This window comes from Uloborus diversus, chromosome 4 (genome assembly GCF_026930045.1).
Source record: "Uloborus diversus isolate 005 chromosome 4, Udiv.v.3.1, whole genome shotgun sequence".
Classification (NCBI taxonomy): Eukaryota; Metazoa; Arthropoda; class Arachnida; order Araneae; family Uloboridae; genus Uloborus; species Uloborus diversus.
The window spans coordinates 112,771,352-112,788,458 of NC_072734.1; the positions used below are offsets into that span (position 1 = coordinate 112,771,352).

Consider the following 17,107-nt stretch of genomic DNA (forward strand, 5'->3'; position numbering starts at 1 on the left):
GGAATGTTGATATAACATTTTTGAATAATTTAAGTTAATTTGAGAAACGAATGGGGATATGCCAAAAGAGTTACTTTCTGGTTATTCAAAAATATTTGTTGGAAAAAAAGTTATTGTTTTAATAGAAAGGCAATAACGTCGGAAAAGTTACTTCTAACTATTAAAAAAAAGGAAATAAAAATCCAGGCCAAGCAATCCTTGTGTTAGGCTCCAGGGACATAATATTGTTAGGATTTTTTAGAATCACCCAAATATATTTCTACCTAGATAGTGTGTATACTATAACATTAAAATGGAAAAACTATTGTATTTTCGAAATATGTAGGCCCTCGATATAACAATATATCCCTCTACAGCAATGTATTTATTTGGTCCCCAAAATATTGTTGTAGCAAGGTTTTACTGTATTATACTTAAAGTATTAGGCGACACCAGAAAGTAATGTTATTTTTTGCAAACAAATAAATTTTAAAAAGTATTTATTTTTGTTCATTAATGTAATTACCCTTGTTATCAACAACTTTTGTCGTCTACAGCACAAATTTCAATCCCAAATCGATAGAAATCAATCTGTTTTTGAACAAAATATCTGGAGACGGCATTTTGGATATTGGTCAAATTTTAAAGTTTTTTGTCACATATAGACTGGAATAAGGGTAAATCGGATAGTGCTATGTCAAGTGAGTATGGTGGGTGAAGCAGTCCACCACATCTCAATAACTTTTTGAGGGTTTGCTTTGAGCAGTGTGATCTTGCATTATCAAGTTTCATGGTCACTTTTCCTGCTGATAATGCCATCATCTTTTGCCATCATCTCATTTCCCTTTCTTCCGATCACTAAAACACTTTCTATGAGACAAAAACTTGAAAATAAGGCTTGTATCCAAGATGCCATTTCCAAATGTTTTGCTCCCTATGCCTACCTCAAGCACACCCCCGTTCCCTACTGTTTAGAAACCTTTCCTTTAATAAATTGTTTTGGTCCATGACATTTTTCTTGAGTACAGATGTAAATGCTGCTTTCAATGACGTCACGTTTCCGGTTCCGGCCACTTCCAGTCCATTTACTCATTTCCAACTTACATTTCTCGTTCACTTGTCCGGTGTCGGACTTTTTGTGTAGCAATTTTTTTATGCACTCGTAAAGGGGTTTGTTTTTATCACCTCGAAACAGCTGTTTGCAGTGTTTTTTCAACTCTTTTTAATTATGTGTACATGTATACACATTGTCGTATGTCTACTCATGTAGTTTGCTTATCAACACATAATCTAGAAGATGCCAGACCCTCTAGCAGCTAAAACAAAGTGCCATGACTTCTACAACCTTTGAAAAAAGCAATTAAAAACCTCTTTTTGGTAGGGACCCCCCCATTACTGTTAGTGACCTGGTCCCCACATGTCTGAATCGGTCCCTGTTTGATAGCACTAAGTAAAATATGAGACGGGGGGAAAAAACAGGGAAAGGGTCCTCTTTTTTTTTCTTCTCTTTTTTTTTTTTTTTTTGTCTTCAAGGTTTCTCCTGGGCTCTTCAGAACCTGGGGTCCCTGGTCAACTTCCTACTTTGCTCCTGGATGTTATGTAAACAAAATGTTCACCACATACTGCTGTTGTCCGCTACGCAAATTGCATACAAGTTTTCAAACACATAAATTCAAATAAACAATTTTATGTTTTTATTTATTATGTGGGTTATTAGGATCTGCTACACCCCCTCTCCCCCTCCCCCCACTCAAAAAACACACACACACACAGATAAATCTTATTCCTGTAATAAAGTTCACTAACATCATTTACGGATCAAATTCAGAGAGATGGAAACTCTAGAGGAGAGGCCTCAATAGTAATGTTTGCCAATGGACCCCCACCTGGCTTTCGTTGTGCACTGTGTGCTACTGGTATAAAACTAGAAAGATTGAGATCTAAAGCATCCTGAAAAAAAGTATAATAAAGTAGATAAGCAGCTCAAAATAGTTAAAGAACTCAAAAATCTGCAAAATCTTTGTCTGCAGAAAATTATATTGTTTTTCTTCTTGTTTGTGCCCCCCTAGCCTCGGCGATCGCCGAATTGTTGAAATGATTAGTTCAGGCCTGTTTATGGTAATTTTCTGATTTTGATTTAGTTATAAAACATTTTTCAGAGATATGCGGTATAGATTTTAGTTTCTCTTTCCCTGATATTTATTTATTAATGTGTTGAATTGGGCATCTATTTCTGAAAATAATTGAATCAAGCACTTAATATTGTTTTGATCTAATCTGAGTGATTTGATCTATCTCTTTGAAGACTAAAAATGAACATAAGCATTTTAGCCGTAATCAAGTCATCAGGTTTATTGCTCCTAATAAGTATTCTTTTATCTATTTTTCAGAAATTTTTGACTCAAATCAATTTCCCTCTGGTGTCTGATGAGAAAATTCTTCGTTGGCACCAAAAATTCCCACTTGCCTCTGTTCCGGATATACCAGAATCTGCTTTGCCGGAACTGCCTGAAGTTAAAACTTGTACTGCAAAAGATGTGCTAAATAAAATAAAAGGAAAATTTAAAGGAACGGTATGGTCACTAATATTGTCATAAAAGTTAGATTGTTGATTATGTTTCTTTTCTAACCTATAATAACACTAAATAATTAAACAAAGTTTTTTAAGTTTATTTTTAATTCAGTGTATACCATCACTAGAGTTGTATCTTATGTAAAATCTTCAAATCTTGAATTTTTTCTAACTTTTAGAATGTTTTACTATTTTATATTACATTCCTTTTTCAATTTCTACAAGGTAATAGGAAACTACCATAACATATGGGTGGGGGCCATAGATGAAGATGGCTTCCAACATCACTCGAAAATAAATGTTACGTCGTATCTAAAATGAAGAAAATTAAAAATAGATCCTACTAAAATCATTTACAGAAACGGAAACGTGCACATAACCTTTTTTTAACTGATCATTTTCAAGCCTTAAAAGTTATCTCCCACCTCCCCCTTTCCCCATATGACTCGGAAACATCAGTGAAAGATAGGTGTAAATTGGTTTTTCTCTCCCAAAACCCATTGCGATTTATGGCTTTTAAGAACAGATCTCAGATGAGGCAGTCTGCTCATCTGTAAATGCTGTTTAAGATAAATGAATGAGGTTTCGGTAATGTGTGGTGGTTTTGAATTCTTAAAATAGTTATACTATAATATTTTACGTTTTCTGGCAGAACTATAGACTCCAATACAGATTCTGCCAATTACGACACATTGCCAGGTTTCTCCACCTGTTCACTCCCAAAATTTCTAGGTCCTTCTCAACACTATCCAGCCACCTTGTTGCTGGTCTTCCCCTTCTCCTTGTACCCTCAATCTTCGAAAAAGTTAGCTTTTTAACCGGGTCCAAATCTGCACGCTTAAATACGTGCCCCAGCCATCTGATTCTGTTGGCTTTAATTACTCTTAAGATGTTGGGTTGTCTGTATTTATGGTATGCTTCAAAGTTATATAAACTTCTCCAAGAATCATTTTCCTTTACTGCTTCAAAAATTGACCGAAGGATCTTTCTTTCAAAAATAAGAAGTCTGTTTTCCTCTGTTTTATTAATTGCCCATGTCTCACTACCGTATAAAATGATCGGTCTTATGAGGGTTTTGTATAGGTTTATTTTTGTATTAATGGAAAGGAACTTCGATTTCAATTGGCTCTTTAAGCCAAAGTAGCATCTATTTGCCATCAAAATTCGATTTCAACTTTAAACTCATTCTTACTCGTAATAAGCGTACCCAAGTAATTTAAACTGGGTGACTCCTTCAAAAGTATAGTTTCCAATATTAAGCAGCTGCACATCATGTATTCTAGTGCTTGCAACCACAAACTTAGTTTTTTCCTCATTTACAACCAATCCCAACTCCCTGGCAGCGCTCTTAAGGGCAACAAATGGCACATCAAATTACACATGTAAAAACTATATCAATGCTGGTTTGTAATCGATGAATCTTCTATGATTAGTTTTCCGTAATAGAACAAATTACAGTTCCCTCATCCAATTATGAAAAACCTTGACATTCCAAAAACTTTTACAGAAAGAAAAACATGAACTGTTTAAGATTTATAAAATATATTCATGCTTTCTTAAATACGTAAGAGGAACATACAAATACAGCCTAAGTTTCATCAAAATCCAAGCTATCATTGTTAAATCATATTTTCTTAGTTGATTTGGCCCCAACTAAAATCAAGTAAAGAAATTTATAATTTATTGAAAGAAAAAATAAGGTGAATTCAAATAGCTATGTTTCTATTAAATAATTTCAAAAATATTTGAAACCTTTACCGGATGCAAAAGGATTGAAATCTCAAACAAGGCACGCAGTTTTTGGCGCAGTATGTGTTTGCACTGATATGTTTCCAAAATATACATTTTTCAACAGAAATCATGGTGGTTGAAGATCGAAAGGAAAAATAGGAGTTGTGCATGGAAGCAGGGATTAAACAATGTAAGAATATAGGAGTGCTGTGAGCAGTGGCGTAGCTAAGGGGGGGGGCCGACGGCATTTTTCTAGGGGCGGCAAATTGACTCTTTTGATTCGGAAAAAAAAATGCATTTCAATGCAAAGTTCAAAATAACTTTTCTGGGACATAATGGACAAATTAAGTATTTCTGTAGTTTTCAACTATTCCAAGAAAGTGACACCACAAACGAAGATTTGTGTGGCTCAAGTCATTTCAAGCCAAACTTTCCAGGAAAGATATGCGTGTTTCAACGCTCAAATTTCTGATTGAAAGCTCGATAATAATAAAAAAATTCTCTACCTGATTTGAGCCACACTTTTCTTTGTTTGTGGTGTCATTTTGTTGGAATAATTAAAAACTAAAGGAATACTTAAATATTCCATTTTGACCCAGAAAAGTTATTTTGTCATTTTGAGTGCATTATGAAAAGTGCATAGTATATATATTTTTTTTTTAAATTTGTTATTTAGACTGTAGAGGTTAACTTTAGAAAGACGAAAACAATGGTCTTTTCCAATTTTTGTTATAAGAAAAAGCTAATATAGGGTTTTAAGAGAGTTTCTTGAAAGCCTGCTAGTGAAACAGAAATTCCCCCCCTTTTTTACATCAGGAAAATGGTGAAAAGAGTAAGAAAAAGAGGGGGTGGTATAAAATGTTACACGAAACATTTTATTGCTCATCACACTTTATATGTGTCAGAGTTTGCTTTGATTTCCCATTCTTTACAAGAGTTCTCTTCTTCAAACGAAGTATAACGGATTCCCGTTTTCTCACTTTGAGAGTAGATAATCTATCCGACAATTTTGGATCACTTGTTAGTCTATTCCTTATGATAGGTAAGCGAATTTCATTTTTCAACCACTGGTTTAGACCCTCAACTTATCCAAACATAGCATAAAATGGGTTTTAAAGTATTCAGTTTCAAATAATTTCGATTGGAAACCTGTCCCACCCCCACTCTGTATTCTAACAGTGCGAAAATGTTTTTAAGCGGGAGAGCGCTTTAATATCTCATCCCTGTTTCTGGCATCAATGAAGATATTTCAGAAATACATTTTTAGACCTCAATGTTAAAAAATTTCTGGACAGAGCCCCTTACCCTGCCGTTTCCCCTAATGTAGCAAACACAGCCAAAAAATATATATTTAGGCCTTTAATTCTGAAAACTTTCCTGGCGAAAACTCCCATCCTCTCTTCTAAAGTCTCAGCTTAAAATTAGTCTATCTTAAAATTACGTTTTCAAAGCTACGATACTTCAATATCAATTTGTGAAAACAGCATTTGAACCCTGACTGTCCTTGATCTTCTGACATGATCAAATATAACCTAAAATACGTTTTTAGGACTTCAATTTTGGAATTTTTCCGAGAGACACACCTTAACCGCCCTCCCTCTTTCACCTAACGTCTCCAAAGATTAAAATTGCGTTTTGAAAACTTCAATTTCGAAAAGTTTTCGAGGGTAGAACTCTTTACCCCTTTTAATAACATCCGCAAAAATAGCCCAAAATTTTCTTTCTCAGAAATTTGCGTGAGTAGGAAAGCTCGCTAACCCTTCCTTCTGACAGATAGTCTGAAATGAACTTCAGCTTTATAAATGATTTTTAGAGGGAAACCTCCATCTGTCCCCTCTTCCTCCTAACATTATAAAACAAAACCCAAAGTCGGATGTCAATTACGGAAATTTTTCAGGAAAGAAACGCCTGGCTTCACAACATTTTTTATGCCATTAGGGAACCCCTGAACGTTACCAAAGACATCCTAGAATTTCGTTTTTGAGACTTCAGTGACAAAAAATTTCTAAAGAAAGAACCCGAACTTTCCCATTTCAACCAAGCCACCGAAGATTTCCTTAAAATTGATTTCAATTTTAAAACATTTCAGTAAGAAACCTCAGTGCCCCTGTCTCCCCGAGCTTCAAATTTTCGCATTGAGTATCTGACCAATCCCGATTTCCATTACTTCTCTTAAGTAGCCTAAGCTGCATTTTAAAATCGTAAAATTTTCTTTCATTACCCACCGATCCCCTAACGTCAACAAAAAAACCCCTAAAAGATACTAATTTTGTAAAAAAATCGGGAGCAAGCCCAACGCGCCCTTTCTAACAACTTCAGTCAAATAACGGTTTTTGATTTAAATTTAGCAATTTTCTCCAAGTGTGGGCCCTAATCCCTCCCCCCCCCTTTTTTTCATTTGAAATTATATAGAAAATAATTAAGTCTTATTTTTTCTTCAATTAAATTTTCTAGTTTAAAACTTTGACAGTTTTATGTAAAAGCTATTTAACAACGAAAGGGCAGCAAATTGAGGAACCGCCCCGGGCGGCAAACACTGCAGCTACGCCACTGGCTGTGAGGCATGCATTTATAAGTCAATTGTGTTTGCCTGTTTGTCAATAGTATTTGCCTTAAGTTATACCTTTCAGTTTCAATCTATGCTCTCTCCCTCTTCCCTTGAAGTAAAGCCTTAATGTGTTATTGCTTAACTTTCTAACACCAGTTTTTAATTTAGTTCTTAGTGCTTGAAGCAGAATAATGATATAGTTTCACTAAAGTTTTTTTCTTTCTTTTCTTTTCTTTCTTTTTTATTTTGGAAATAAGCAGTTTTTTCAAAACCTTGTGTTTGAAATGCATGGCAAAATTATGTCAAAAAATTCACATGAATAAACCTTTCAGATCATGTTTTTTTTTAATTAGAAGTTTTAATTATTTAATAGTTTACCAAATATCACAATTTATTAGTATGGGTTGGGATATGGGGGGGGGGGGGGAGAACAATGTTCATACGTTAATTGTGACTTACTTGACCATGATTATGCAAATTAAATTTGATACTTTTAATAAATGTGTTTGTTAAAGTTTCCTTTGTGGTAAAAAATATTTTTTCCTTAAATATATTCCATAGAAAAGGATCACTAGATCACTGGGTCCTTGAAAATTGTTAAATGTTCATTAAATAGAATTTATTTATAAAATAAATTAGAAGGTAAATTTACCAAAACTTAGAAGAAAGTTCATAACTTAGCTTGCAAGGTCCTTTTTATGTTTTGCAATAAGTGTAAAACCGCACAGAAACATATAATTATTAGTGTAATAAACTAAAATACCTCTCGAACTGTAACATTGTTTTATGAGCAATAGCAGGCTATGTTTTGTAACTCAATTTCATATATGGGACTCGTTTACAAAAATAACATTAAAAGTGTTCTTTTTCAAGTTGCAATCATTAAAGTGGATCCTTCATAGACACTTTACACAAAATAATCATTTTCATGTATTTAAGTTATTGTTGTATGGACTACGTATTATGTATTAATTCTCCATTTCTAGCAAAAAAGAAAATTTCTCAAAATAATTATAAATTCATTTAAAGAAATGAACCCTGAAAAAATTCTAGATACTTCATTTTAAATCTAAGGAAATTATAAATCTTTTGAAGGTTTTTTTTTTTTTTAATTTCTAATGGCAAGATTTTATGAGAACTACAGATACATAAGAACAACTACATTAAGGATATAAACAAGTAGACAAAGATACAAATAAATAGATTAATTAAATAAAAAAGCAACGCCTGTGGACCCAGGTTCTGGTCTGCCTGAGGTAGCCAGTCGGTTGATTTTCTAGATGCAGAAAATCATCAGCGCCCATGTCGTATGATTATGCAGCATGGAAAAGATCCCTAGATTCGTTTGGCTTAGAATTCCCTAGACAAAATTTAAATTATTAGTGCAATTTCGCATCAAATGAGAGCCCAGGTGCCTCCATCTGGTGGAAACTGGGCGTCAAAAAACTGTCATGCACCAGCGCCTTAATGGTGACACACGAAAGACTGATGCATCATAGGGGAGCGCGCTAGGTCTGGTTATGGCTCAGATGCCTGTTGAGGTGGGTCTCTTATCCCATTGGAATAAATAAATAAATAAATAAAAAAGCAACTGTAGTGAAAGTCTGTGAATCCAAAAGGCCCATTGGCCTCCCAGTATTGGTCCGCAAGAGAGCATTTTGAAAGAGCAGAGTAAATACCGAGATTGTCAGCATCCATGATCGGTCCCAAATCACAAAGGCTGCAGAAAGACTTGAAATGATGTAGGTGTTTTGGGAGACAGTCATGACCAGTGACGAGTCTAAACTCTGCCAACATTTTATGTCTGAGACATTTTGTAGCTGACGAAATGTTACCTTTCCATCACTTTTGACTTGTTCTCTTTTGAAGGTTTTCAAAAATTATTTTTGTAACTTTAAATTTTTTTAAAGAAAGAAAAAAAAGTGAGATATAAAAAAGTTACTTTTTATCACTTGAGTTAAGTCTTGCTGCCTTCATTAAACGCAGAGCTCATTAAGTCATCTTTAAGTCTATTTTTATTATTATTTTAGATTGAAAAAGCATTAAAAGAAGTTTCTGAATCGAGAACGTCACCAAGCAACAAAGAGGTGACTTTAACTACAACTAATCCCGACAAAAAGCAAAATCCAGCTTTGAAAGGCATTTCTGCAGATCTTATAGAAATGGTAAGTGGTTTGCAAAACTAAGTGGTTGTATTGTGTTATACTGTTGTTAATGCCTAACAGCATCAATGATGCAAGTTTTAAAAAATCTGGAGTTTTAATACTATTTTAGGGGCAATGATTTCTATAACCTGACATTTAGTATTGACAATTATGTGTGCCCAATATATTTTTTGGAAAATTTAGCTCTCCGTAAACAATCCACAACATTAAAGCTAGTTGGTTTTGTGACATGAGTTGGGTAAATGCCAGAGTAGAAATCCTTAAAAAAAAAAAGTAACTGGTCTTTGTGAACCTATCAGCATGAAAATATACTGGTCCACAGACTGGATGACTAGTCCACATAACACTGAATGTATCTTAGTATAGACTGTTTCTTCATAAATTTACAAGCATTTTATTTGCACCTTATTTATTTTTAATTCAATCTGTGCAGCCAATACAAAATTGAATTCCAAATTTTAATGAATAGATGGGCAAGTAATTTTAGTTGAGGTTTGAATTCTTTTGAAAATTTTTATCAAGGTCCAAAACAAAACCCCTCATATTCTGCACCAAGGATCTTAACCTTTCAGGCTCTGTTCTTCCTCTTTGAAGATCGATATGAGCTCCCTCCTTTCCCCCCGGTCATCAAACTACAAGAATGCAGTCAAAATTTGTAGCTGAAGCTAATTGGGACAGCAGGAATTGGTTATGAAATAAAAATACTGATAGTTTCATGAAAAATAAATTAATATTGCTTTACATAACTTTATCTTGAAAATGTTCTTATTAAAACAGATGAAATTAAAGAATTAAATGCAAATAAATTGGGAGCAATCTAGGATCTAGGTGAGGTTGGCATGTTATACCAGTCTCTTTCATAGCATCAGTAGAGGCATTACCACTGTTTGCTCTTGACAAGTTTTTGAATATTAGATTATAATTTGCGAAAAACACACATCCTTGCTCAGTATTTTGACTTGATGCCTCCTAATGCTGCAAATACAAATTCATCGGGATATACAGATAAAAACTACACTTTAAAACTTCAAAAAAAAAAACGGGGTGATATTATTTAAAATATTCTTTACATGTGACCACAAAATTGAATAAATAATAGTTTTACTTTTTTATTTCATTTTTAAAATACATTCACACCTCCTTTGAAATTCCTATATGCCCTCCCCCCAAAGGTTGGGTTCTTCCAGGTCAACCTTTCCTTCTAGGTTGAAGATCCTTAATCTACACTAACTGTTCAAAACTTAAATCAAAGTTCTAAAATGCTGGAAGGGAGCTGGAGGTGGAAAACCTCAAGGGAGCCAAGATAGCCAAACTGGTAGCTAATATAGAATTAACACTGACCAGATGAGTGACCGAAACAATGACTAAGTTCAACTCGAAGATTGAAGGCAAGGCATAGCTCAGTCAATTCCTAATCCGGGCTGATGTGTGCTAATAAGCATGAAACTGCAGTCCTCAAATGAAATGACTGAGCTGGCAGTGTATTTTATGTGTTTCTGCCTTAGCCCTGGCTATAGGGCGGTAACTTACTGAAAACACAAAACTACTGTAAATGTTTAAAATATAAACATTATGAAATGGCTTTGTTAATGGTGATTGCCCACTGCTCCCATGGACTACTGGTCTGAAAGCGTTTTCAGTGTTCTCAGATCAGTGAACCACCAAGAAGTTTGAACAAAGAAATGGCATTCAGAAACAAATGACTTTTGTCGAATGTTGAATTTTATTTTGTTTTGATAACTTCTTTTACTAATTTTTATATTTTTTAAAGATTCGAGTTAAAGAATCAGCTAAACTGATGGAGACAATGACTAGGAGTGTTGAAGATGAAAAAAGAGCTGCAATGATGGAACGTGTTCCCAAAATAGTACACATATTATGGCTGTATCCTTTTCTTATATAACCTCCATATTTTCTCTCTTTTTATAACAATTTTATAATCCAGTTTTTAATAAAATATGTTTTTTGGTATAGAAGATATGCATGCTCAAATCAGACGTTAGAAAATTGTTGCACATTTTTGTTAGTACAATGTATCGTTGACTCTAAGGTTTTTCAATTTCAAGATTTTTTTCTTAAGAATATTTATGAAGATACAGGTAGTTATCAAAATAATAAAACACTTGCGATTTATAAGGAATTCTTTATTAGTATGGTGTAGGACCGTTTTTGGCATGCAATACAGCTTGGATTCGCTGAGAAATCGATTCATACAAGTGTTGAATAATGTTCAGCCAAATTGTATACCATTTATGGAGATATTGTAAAGCTCTGGGCGAAGCGCTGGTGAAGGATATTGATATATCGATTGCTCTAAAATAGACCAAAATGGTTCAATTATATAGGTCAGGTGACAGTGCTGCCCAAGGCACATGTTCAACTGCATCCTCGTGTTCATCAAACCATGATTGGACAAGTCCCGCTGCATGGATAGGTGTATTATCTTATTGGAAAATTCCATCTCTTTCGGGAAACAAAGTTTGCATTGTTGGAGCTGGTCAGCTAAACTGTCTCTATACTTGTCCCCCGTGATCCTTTCTTTCAGGCTTACGACTGGTCTAGTGAAAAACCCCGACATGGCTGCCCATATTATGACAGATCCTCCTCCATGCTTGACAGTTGGAAGGAGAGAATCACGATCGTATGCTTGTGATGGTGTCCTCCAAACATGTACCCGTCCTGTAGTAGGGAAAGTGTTAAAAATGATTCATCAGACTATATTACAATCTTCCATTCATCAGTCAACCAGGATTTGTGAGTGTGTCACCACTGTAGATGACATTTAGCATTAATGTCTGTGACGAGTGTTTTGGGAATCGCTACTCCGCTGTAAATGTTCTATTTATAATGGTGCCTTCTGACTGTAATCACTCGCACTGGTGAATCCAGATATTGATTGAGTTCTGTGGTCACTTTTGCTGCTGTTCATTTTTTAGATCTTACAATCCGCTTCAATATCCGTCGGTCTCTTTCACTGAGCTTCTACTTCCGCCCACTATTTTGCTTTGCCGAGCTTGTCTCCACGCTGTATGCTGTCATGACTTTAGATACTGTACCTCTTGAAACATCAAAAAGTTGAGATGTTTCAGTTACACTTGCTCCAGCTAGACGCGTTCCAACAGTTTGACCTTTTTTAAAATTTGAGAGGTCCGACATTTCATGCGCCTGAAAAAAAAACCAAGACTTCTAGAAGTTCAACTAAGCCACCGTATACTACCAGAATATATACATTGCTAATTATGAAAAAAACATATGTCTAACTTTATTCTTTATTACATACAAGGCGCATTCAAAAATGTCACTTTTTCACAAGTTTTTCCATTATTTTGATAACTACCTGTATATTTGAGTCATTTATTTCAAAATGCAATAATGTCAACCTTTTTTAAGATTATCAATTTGTATGCATTTTGCGCTAGCAAAACTTCTGAGTTATGACAGTTCTAAATAATGTAAGCTTCCAAAAAATAAACTGAATTTAAAGTCAGGTTTATACCTGCAAAATTTATCAGACCCTGAATGTTTCCTGCTATAGTAAAAGGTGAACGAATAAATCTATCTAAATAGATTGTTTATTGCACATTGTAAAAAAGACAAAATATATAATCACATATGCTGTCATACATGCATTCACTTTTAGAATTTTTGCTGTCTCATTATATTGATAAAAGAAATTGATGCCCATGTTTGCATTATAAAAATATTATATTTTCCCATTAGCTTTGTTTTAGTTTGGCAAAGAAAATCATATTAACACATTGGTGATGGTATTAGTTCTTCATAGTTTTATGCTTGTAGCATCATTGATAGCTACATAAATTTACATATTTCCTACGCTAATGCTGTTTCTCCTTTCTGTTCACTGTGCATAATCGTAACCTTCATTAAATAGAACACCTGATAGTGTATTTTTGATCATTTTTATCTTAGGAGCAACCACTTTCACTATGTCAGTAATAAGAAATGTATCATTTGTATACACACAAAAAAATTTGTTCACAGCCTCCTGGCCTAGCTAGATATAAATCCCAAAGAATTGAGGCAGTGAGAAGCAAAGGGATGAAAGTGGACTTTTAAAGTTTCTAGTAAAACATGTTTAACGTTAAGGTCCTATTTAGGCTTTTCTTGAAAATTTTTTCTAAATTATGCTGTATAGCAGCACTTACCAAAGCTACTATTGCCATCTCTTATCTACCTCAAAGCAGAAAAAGGGGTCTACTATTATTTCTACTGGTTAACTTCAAAACTGTAATTTTGGCACATCCCTATGTTTCTCACTGCCTCAATTAATGAATGAATTTTAACTTACAGATTTTCTTATGTACCCTGTAAACTTTAAAATGGTATTTCTGATAGTATATGCAAGCTGATTAGTCCTCTCCACTTCAACCAGGCAGCATAAAAAATGAGTTTTTAACAGTTCGAGTGATGATGACTCAAATAGACAACAATGACCGTAACATCTAACCAAAACAGTTAGGGGCAAACTGCTCAACAATATATTATAGCACGTTTTTAATTAAAGCTGCATGCACATGTTTTGAGAGTAGTGGAAATTTAGATATTACGATGGAGAAAAAAAGACCCATGCATACATAGTGCATATCTTCACCTCAGAGAGACAGTAAGACATCTTACTGTTATTCTGAGGTTTAGATGTTTATCAGAAACAGATTTTAAGGGGACGGGGGTACCTCCCCCCAAAGGTAAATTAATTAATGTATTTCATTTATTAATTCTTAATTGACTTCTGTATAGCATAAAGAAACTTTTTTACATGGATTTTAAAAGAACATAAAACACACAAAACATATTTGAATAAAAACATTTTTGTTTGCTGAAGAAGTAATACTGGAGTGGTTGGTCGTAGTGGCCAAATACAATTAAGTCACTGGTTTCGAATTCAAGGAAACGTAATATTGCAATTTGTCCATTAATTCTTCTCTGATGGGATCAATAATTATCTTTTTTTTTTTTTAAATGTGTAGACATACCTAAAAGAGTTTAGATCCAGGAAGCTATTTTTGCGAGATAATAGTTCTTTTTCAGCTTATAAAATATGCGAAATTCCATTTTAGTTTCTTGGAAAGGCCATAATATTAATGGAAACGACTTGTACCAAAATGTTATCTCAACTGTAGATATGGCTTTGTTAAGCCATGTTTCAGTAGAGTTTAGTAGAATAGCAATTGCTTTAATTTATAGAGATATTTTCTGAGTTCTTCAATAAATGTATATATTATGAAGCTATGATTTTCTTAATTACATACAGTTAGATCTCGATAACTTGAAGTTTATAACTTGAATATTCCTTTATCTTGAAGTTTCCATCGGGTGTCAAACTCTTGAGGCTGTAATGGAAACTTCCCATGACTCGAACTATCAATAACGCTAAGTTTTAGCTGGTCCCTTGGGACTTCGAGTTATCACGAGTTCACTGTATTATTTTATAGTTAAAATGTAAATTAATTTATGGAGGGGGGGGGGGGATCCTAAAAAACATTTAAAAATGAAATCATGAACACTTTTTTTTTATGAAACATTGTTTTTCAATGTTCAAGGCCCCCTCCAAAAATTCTGTATCCGCCCCTGTGTCTTACTGTTGCTCTAAGGCTACAATATATTTAAGAGAAAATTCCCTTTTTCTGAATGATTTTTTTCTCTTAATTTCTTTTTCAAATCTAAACACAGTAGTACCAATAATATTCTTTGTCTAATTCTCAAGTCATTGTTAAAGTTATACTTTTTTTGCCCTTAATGGTTCATTCAGCTACTTCATTGCGGAACGAAAATCAGCTGTTCCTGTTGATCTTGCAGTGGAAAAAATTACTCACAGTTGCAACTCACTTGCAGCACCAGGTATGCTAATTTTATTCTCAATGTCTGTTTGCGGCAGCATTCATTTTCTTTTAATTAGCATGCTTGTAAAAAATAACTTTTTATACTTGGTAATTCAAAGCTTGGCTATAAATTGTTTTTAACTACTGATTTGTAATTTATTGCAAATGTGTGCACAAATTATATTTGATTGACTCATTATTGAATTTTCAATAATGAGCTTTTTCTTTTGGGTGTGTTCAAAAGCTCATCATATTCCCCCCTCCCACCCCCTTCTTTAAGAATATATTAAACACCAATTATGATAAATTCTTTTTACATGATTTTTTAAAAGCATTTTATGAGCTTTTCTTTCATTCAAAATAAAACTGCCAATTAGTTGATGAGAAATATTGAATAATGGTTATCTAAACATTTGCAACTTGAAATGATTACCACCAGAAGTTAGCAAAGAAACATTTGTGAAATAAAAATACTGAAATTTTCATGTGAAAGAAGCATTGATAGAACCATCGCTAATTCTTTAATGTTTGATAACACTGTGTGACACAATTTTACTTTTTTTCTATAACATTGAGAGAAAACACCTGATTTAAGTCAAGTTGGGCTTGCGAAACATGAATAGATAAATTACATTCTTGTAACACGTACCATTTTAAAGTTATGACAAATTTAATTTTCATAAATGGCTAAAAACAGAAAATTTTAAATCAAATCTTGACATGTTTATCTTCTTAAATTTTGAATCTTATTGCAAATATAGTAATAATGTACACTTATACATACATTGTGAGGAGAAATAGCACAGGTTTCATCACTGAGTAGAATAAAAAGCCGCATGCTATAAAAGAAATTAATGAACATTTAACTTTTCCACTTGTGAATAGTGAAAGCCTCATGAATTAGAAACCAACAGTAATCTCCCAACATTTTTGCATTCCATTTTCCTTGTTAACGTTCTTCTATATGTTTAATATTTTGATGAAAGTGTTCACTTTGCTCATCACTTACCATTGCAAGATTAGAAGGGAAATAATGGAAGTGAGAATGCAAGAAATGTAAATGACATTCTGCATTCCATCATTTCATATTTTTGCAACAAATTTTTCACTAAAAATGTGGCATTTTTAGCTTCATGACTGACTAAAAATCCTTAAGTTACCTACTTTAGAGACTAACAAGCCGCTAGTTCTTTTTGGATGAGATTTTCATGAAGGTCATTGTTCTTTCATAAATTGTCTTTTCATTGTTCTTATTTGCAGACCGACAAAAATGTCTGCTTATAATTTATTTTATCCATTGGTTTGATAAAAAAAATTCTTCTTTCGTGTTCCGGGTGGAAAAATAATTTTCTTGCGGAATTAATGGTAAATTAAAATATCAAGTGTTGCCACTTCAAAAACTTACAGCAATTCTAATTCAAATAAAATATTCTATTAAACAATAACTATTGCAGATGATAATTTACCCAGTATATACTAATAGGTTGTTTTATAATTCTAATTATTGAAACATATATGGAATTAAATTCTTTTTATCACATTGTAAGCAAGGGTGCATGAAAATGTTATAGAAGCTATAACTAACAAACGTGACGTTTTAGACACCCATATCATTTGCCAATTTTTGTTACAATTAAATAACTCAATACACGTGACAGTATTCATGTTAGAAAAATCATGTCACACAGTGTAATTGCATAACCTTCATTGACAGTTTTCAATTTTGTGTGATGAGATTTCTACTAGTAGATAAGGAAAAAAACCTATGAATTTTGATGCAAATAGAAAAATTAATTTGTTATGAAAAGTGATCAAATAAGTTTTGTGCTACAACATGATTAAATTGAAAAACCAATGTAAATAAAGCACAAATGTTCAAAAAAAAAAAAAAAAATACAGCATGTAGCTATTTCAAGGTTACAATGAATCCTCTTCGTGAGTACAAAAAACTTGGCACCCAACCAGAAAGTCGTGAGAGATTTGAACTTCAACCACATTTTAAAGTTGCCAATACTATTGTTTTGCCTTACTATCTAAAAGTCAGTCATCAAGTAGCAGGTAGCAAAGGTTTTGAAGAAGTTTGGTTTCTATACTTCTTTTCTCCTGTAAATAAGATTAAATATACAAACTTGAAGCATTCTATTGATTGCTATATAGCAACTGTGGTATTTATAGCATTTCTTGCAAGTGTGGACTTGGTTATGCTGGTCAGACTAAATACTCTCAAGCACCCTTCTGAAAGAGCATGAAAATTATGTTAAACACAAAGAAC

At 33.4% G+C, this 17,107-nt stretch overlaps 1 protein-coding gene across 1 annotated transcript in view; it reads left to right on the top strand.

The window, feature by feature from the left end:
* Nucleotides 1-17,107, top strand: part of LOC129221558 (DNA replication factor Cdt1-like) — a 58,789-nt gene that overhangs the window by 38,123 nt on the left and 3,559 nt on the right. The window contains exons 6-9 of the mRNA XM_054856053.1: nucleotides 2,370-2,552; nucleotides 8,861-8,995; nucleotides 10,767-10,879; nucleotides 14,766-14,854. Of these exons, the coding sequence (XP_054712028.1) occupies nucleotides 2,370-2,552; nucleotides 8,861-8,995; nucleotides 10,767-10,879; nucleotides 14,766-14,854 (520 nt within the window). The remainder of the gene's footprint in view (nucleotides 1-2,369; nucleotides 2,553-8,860; nucleotides 8,996-10,766; nucleotides 10,880-14,765; nucleotides 14,855-17,107) is intronic.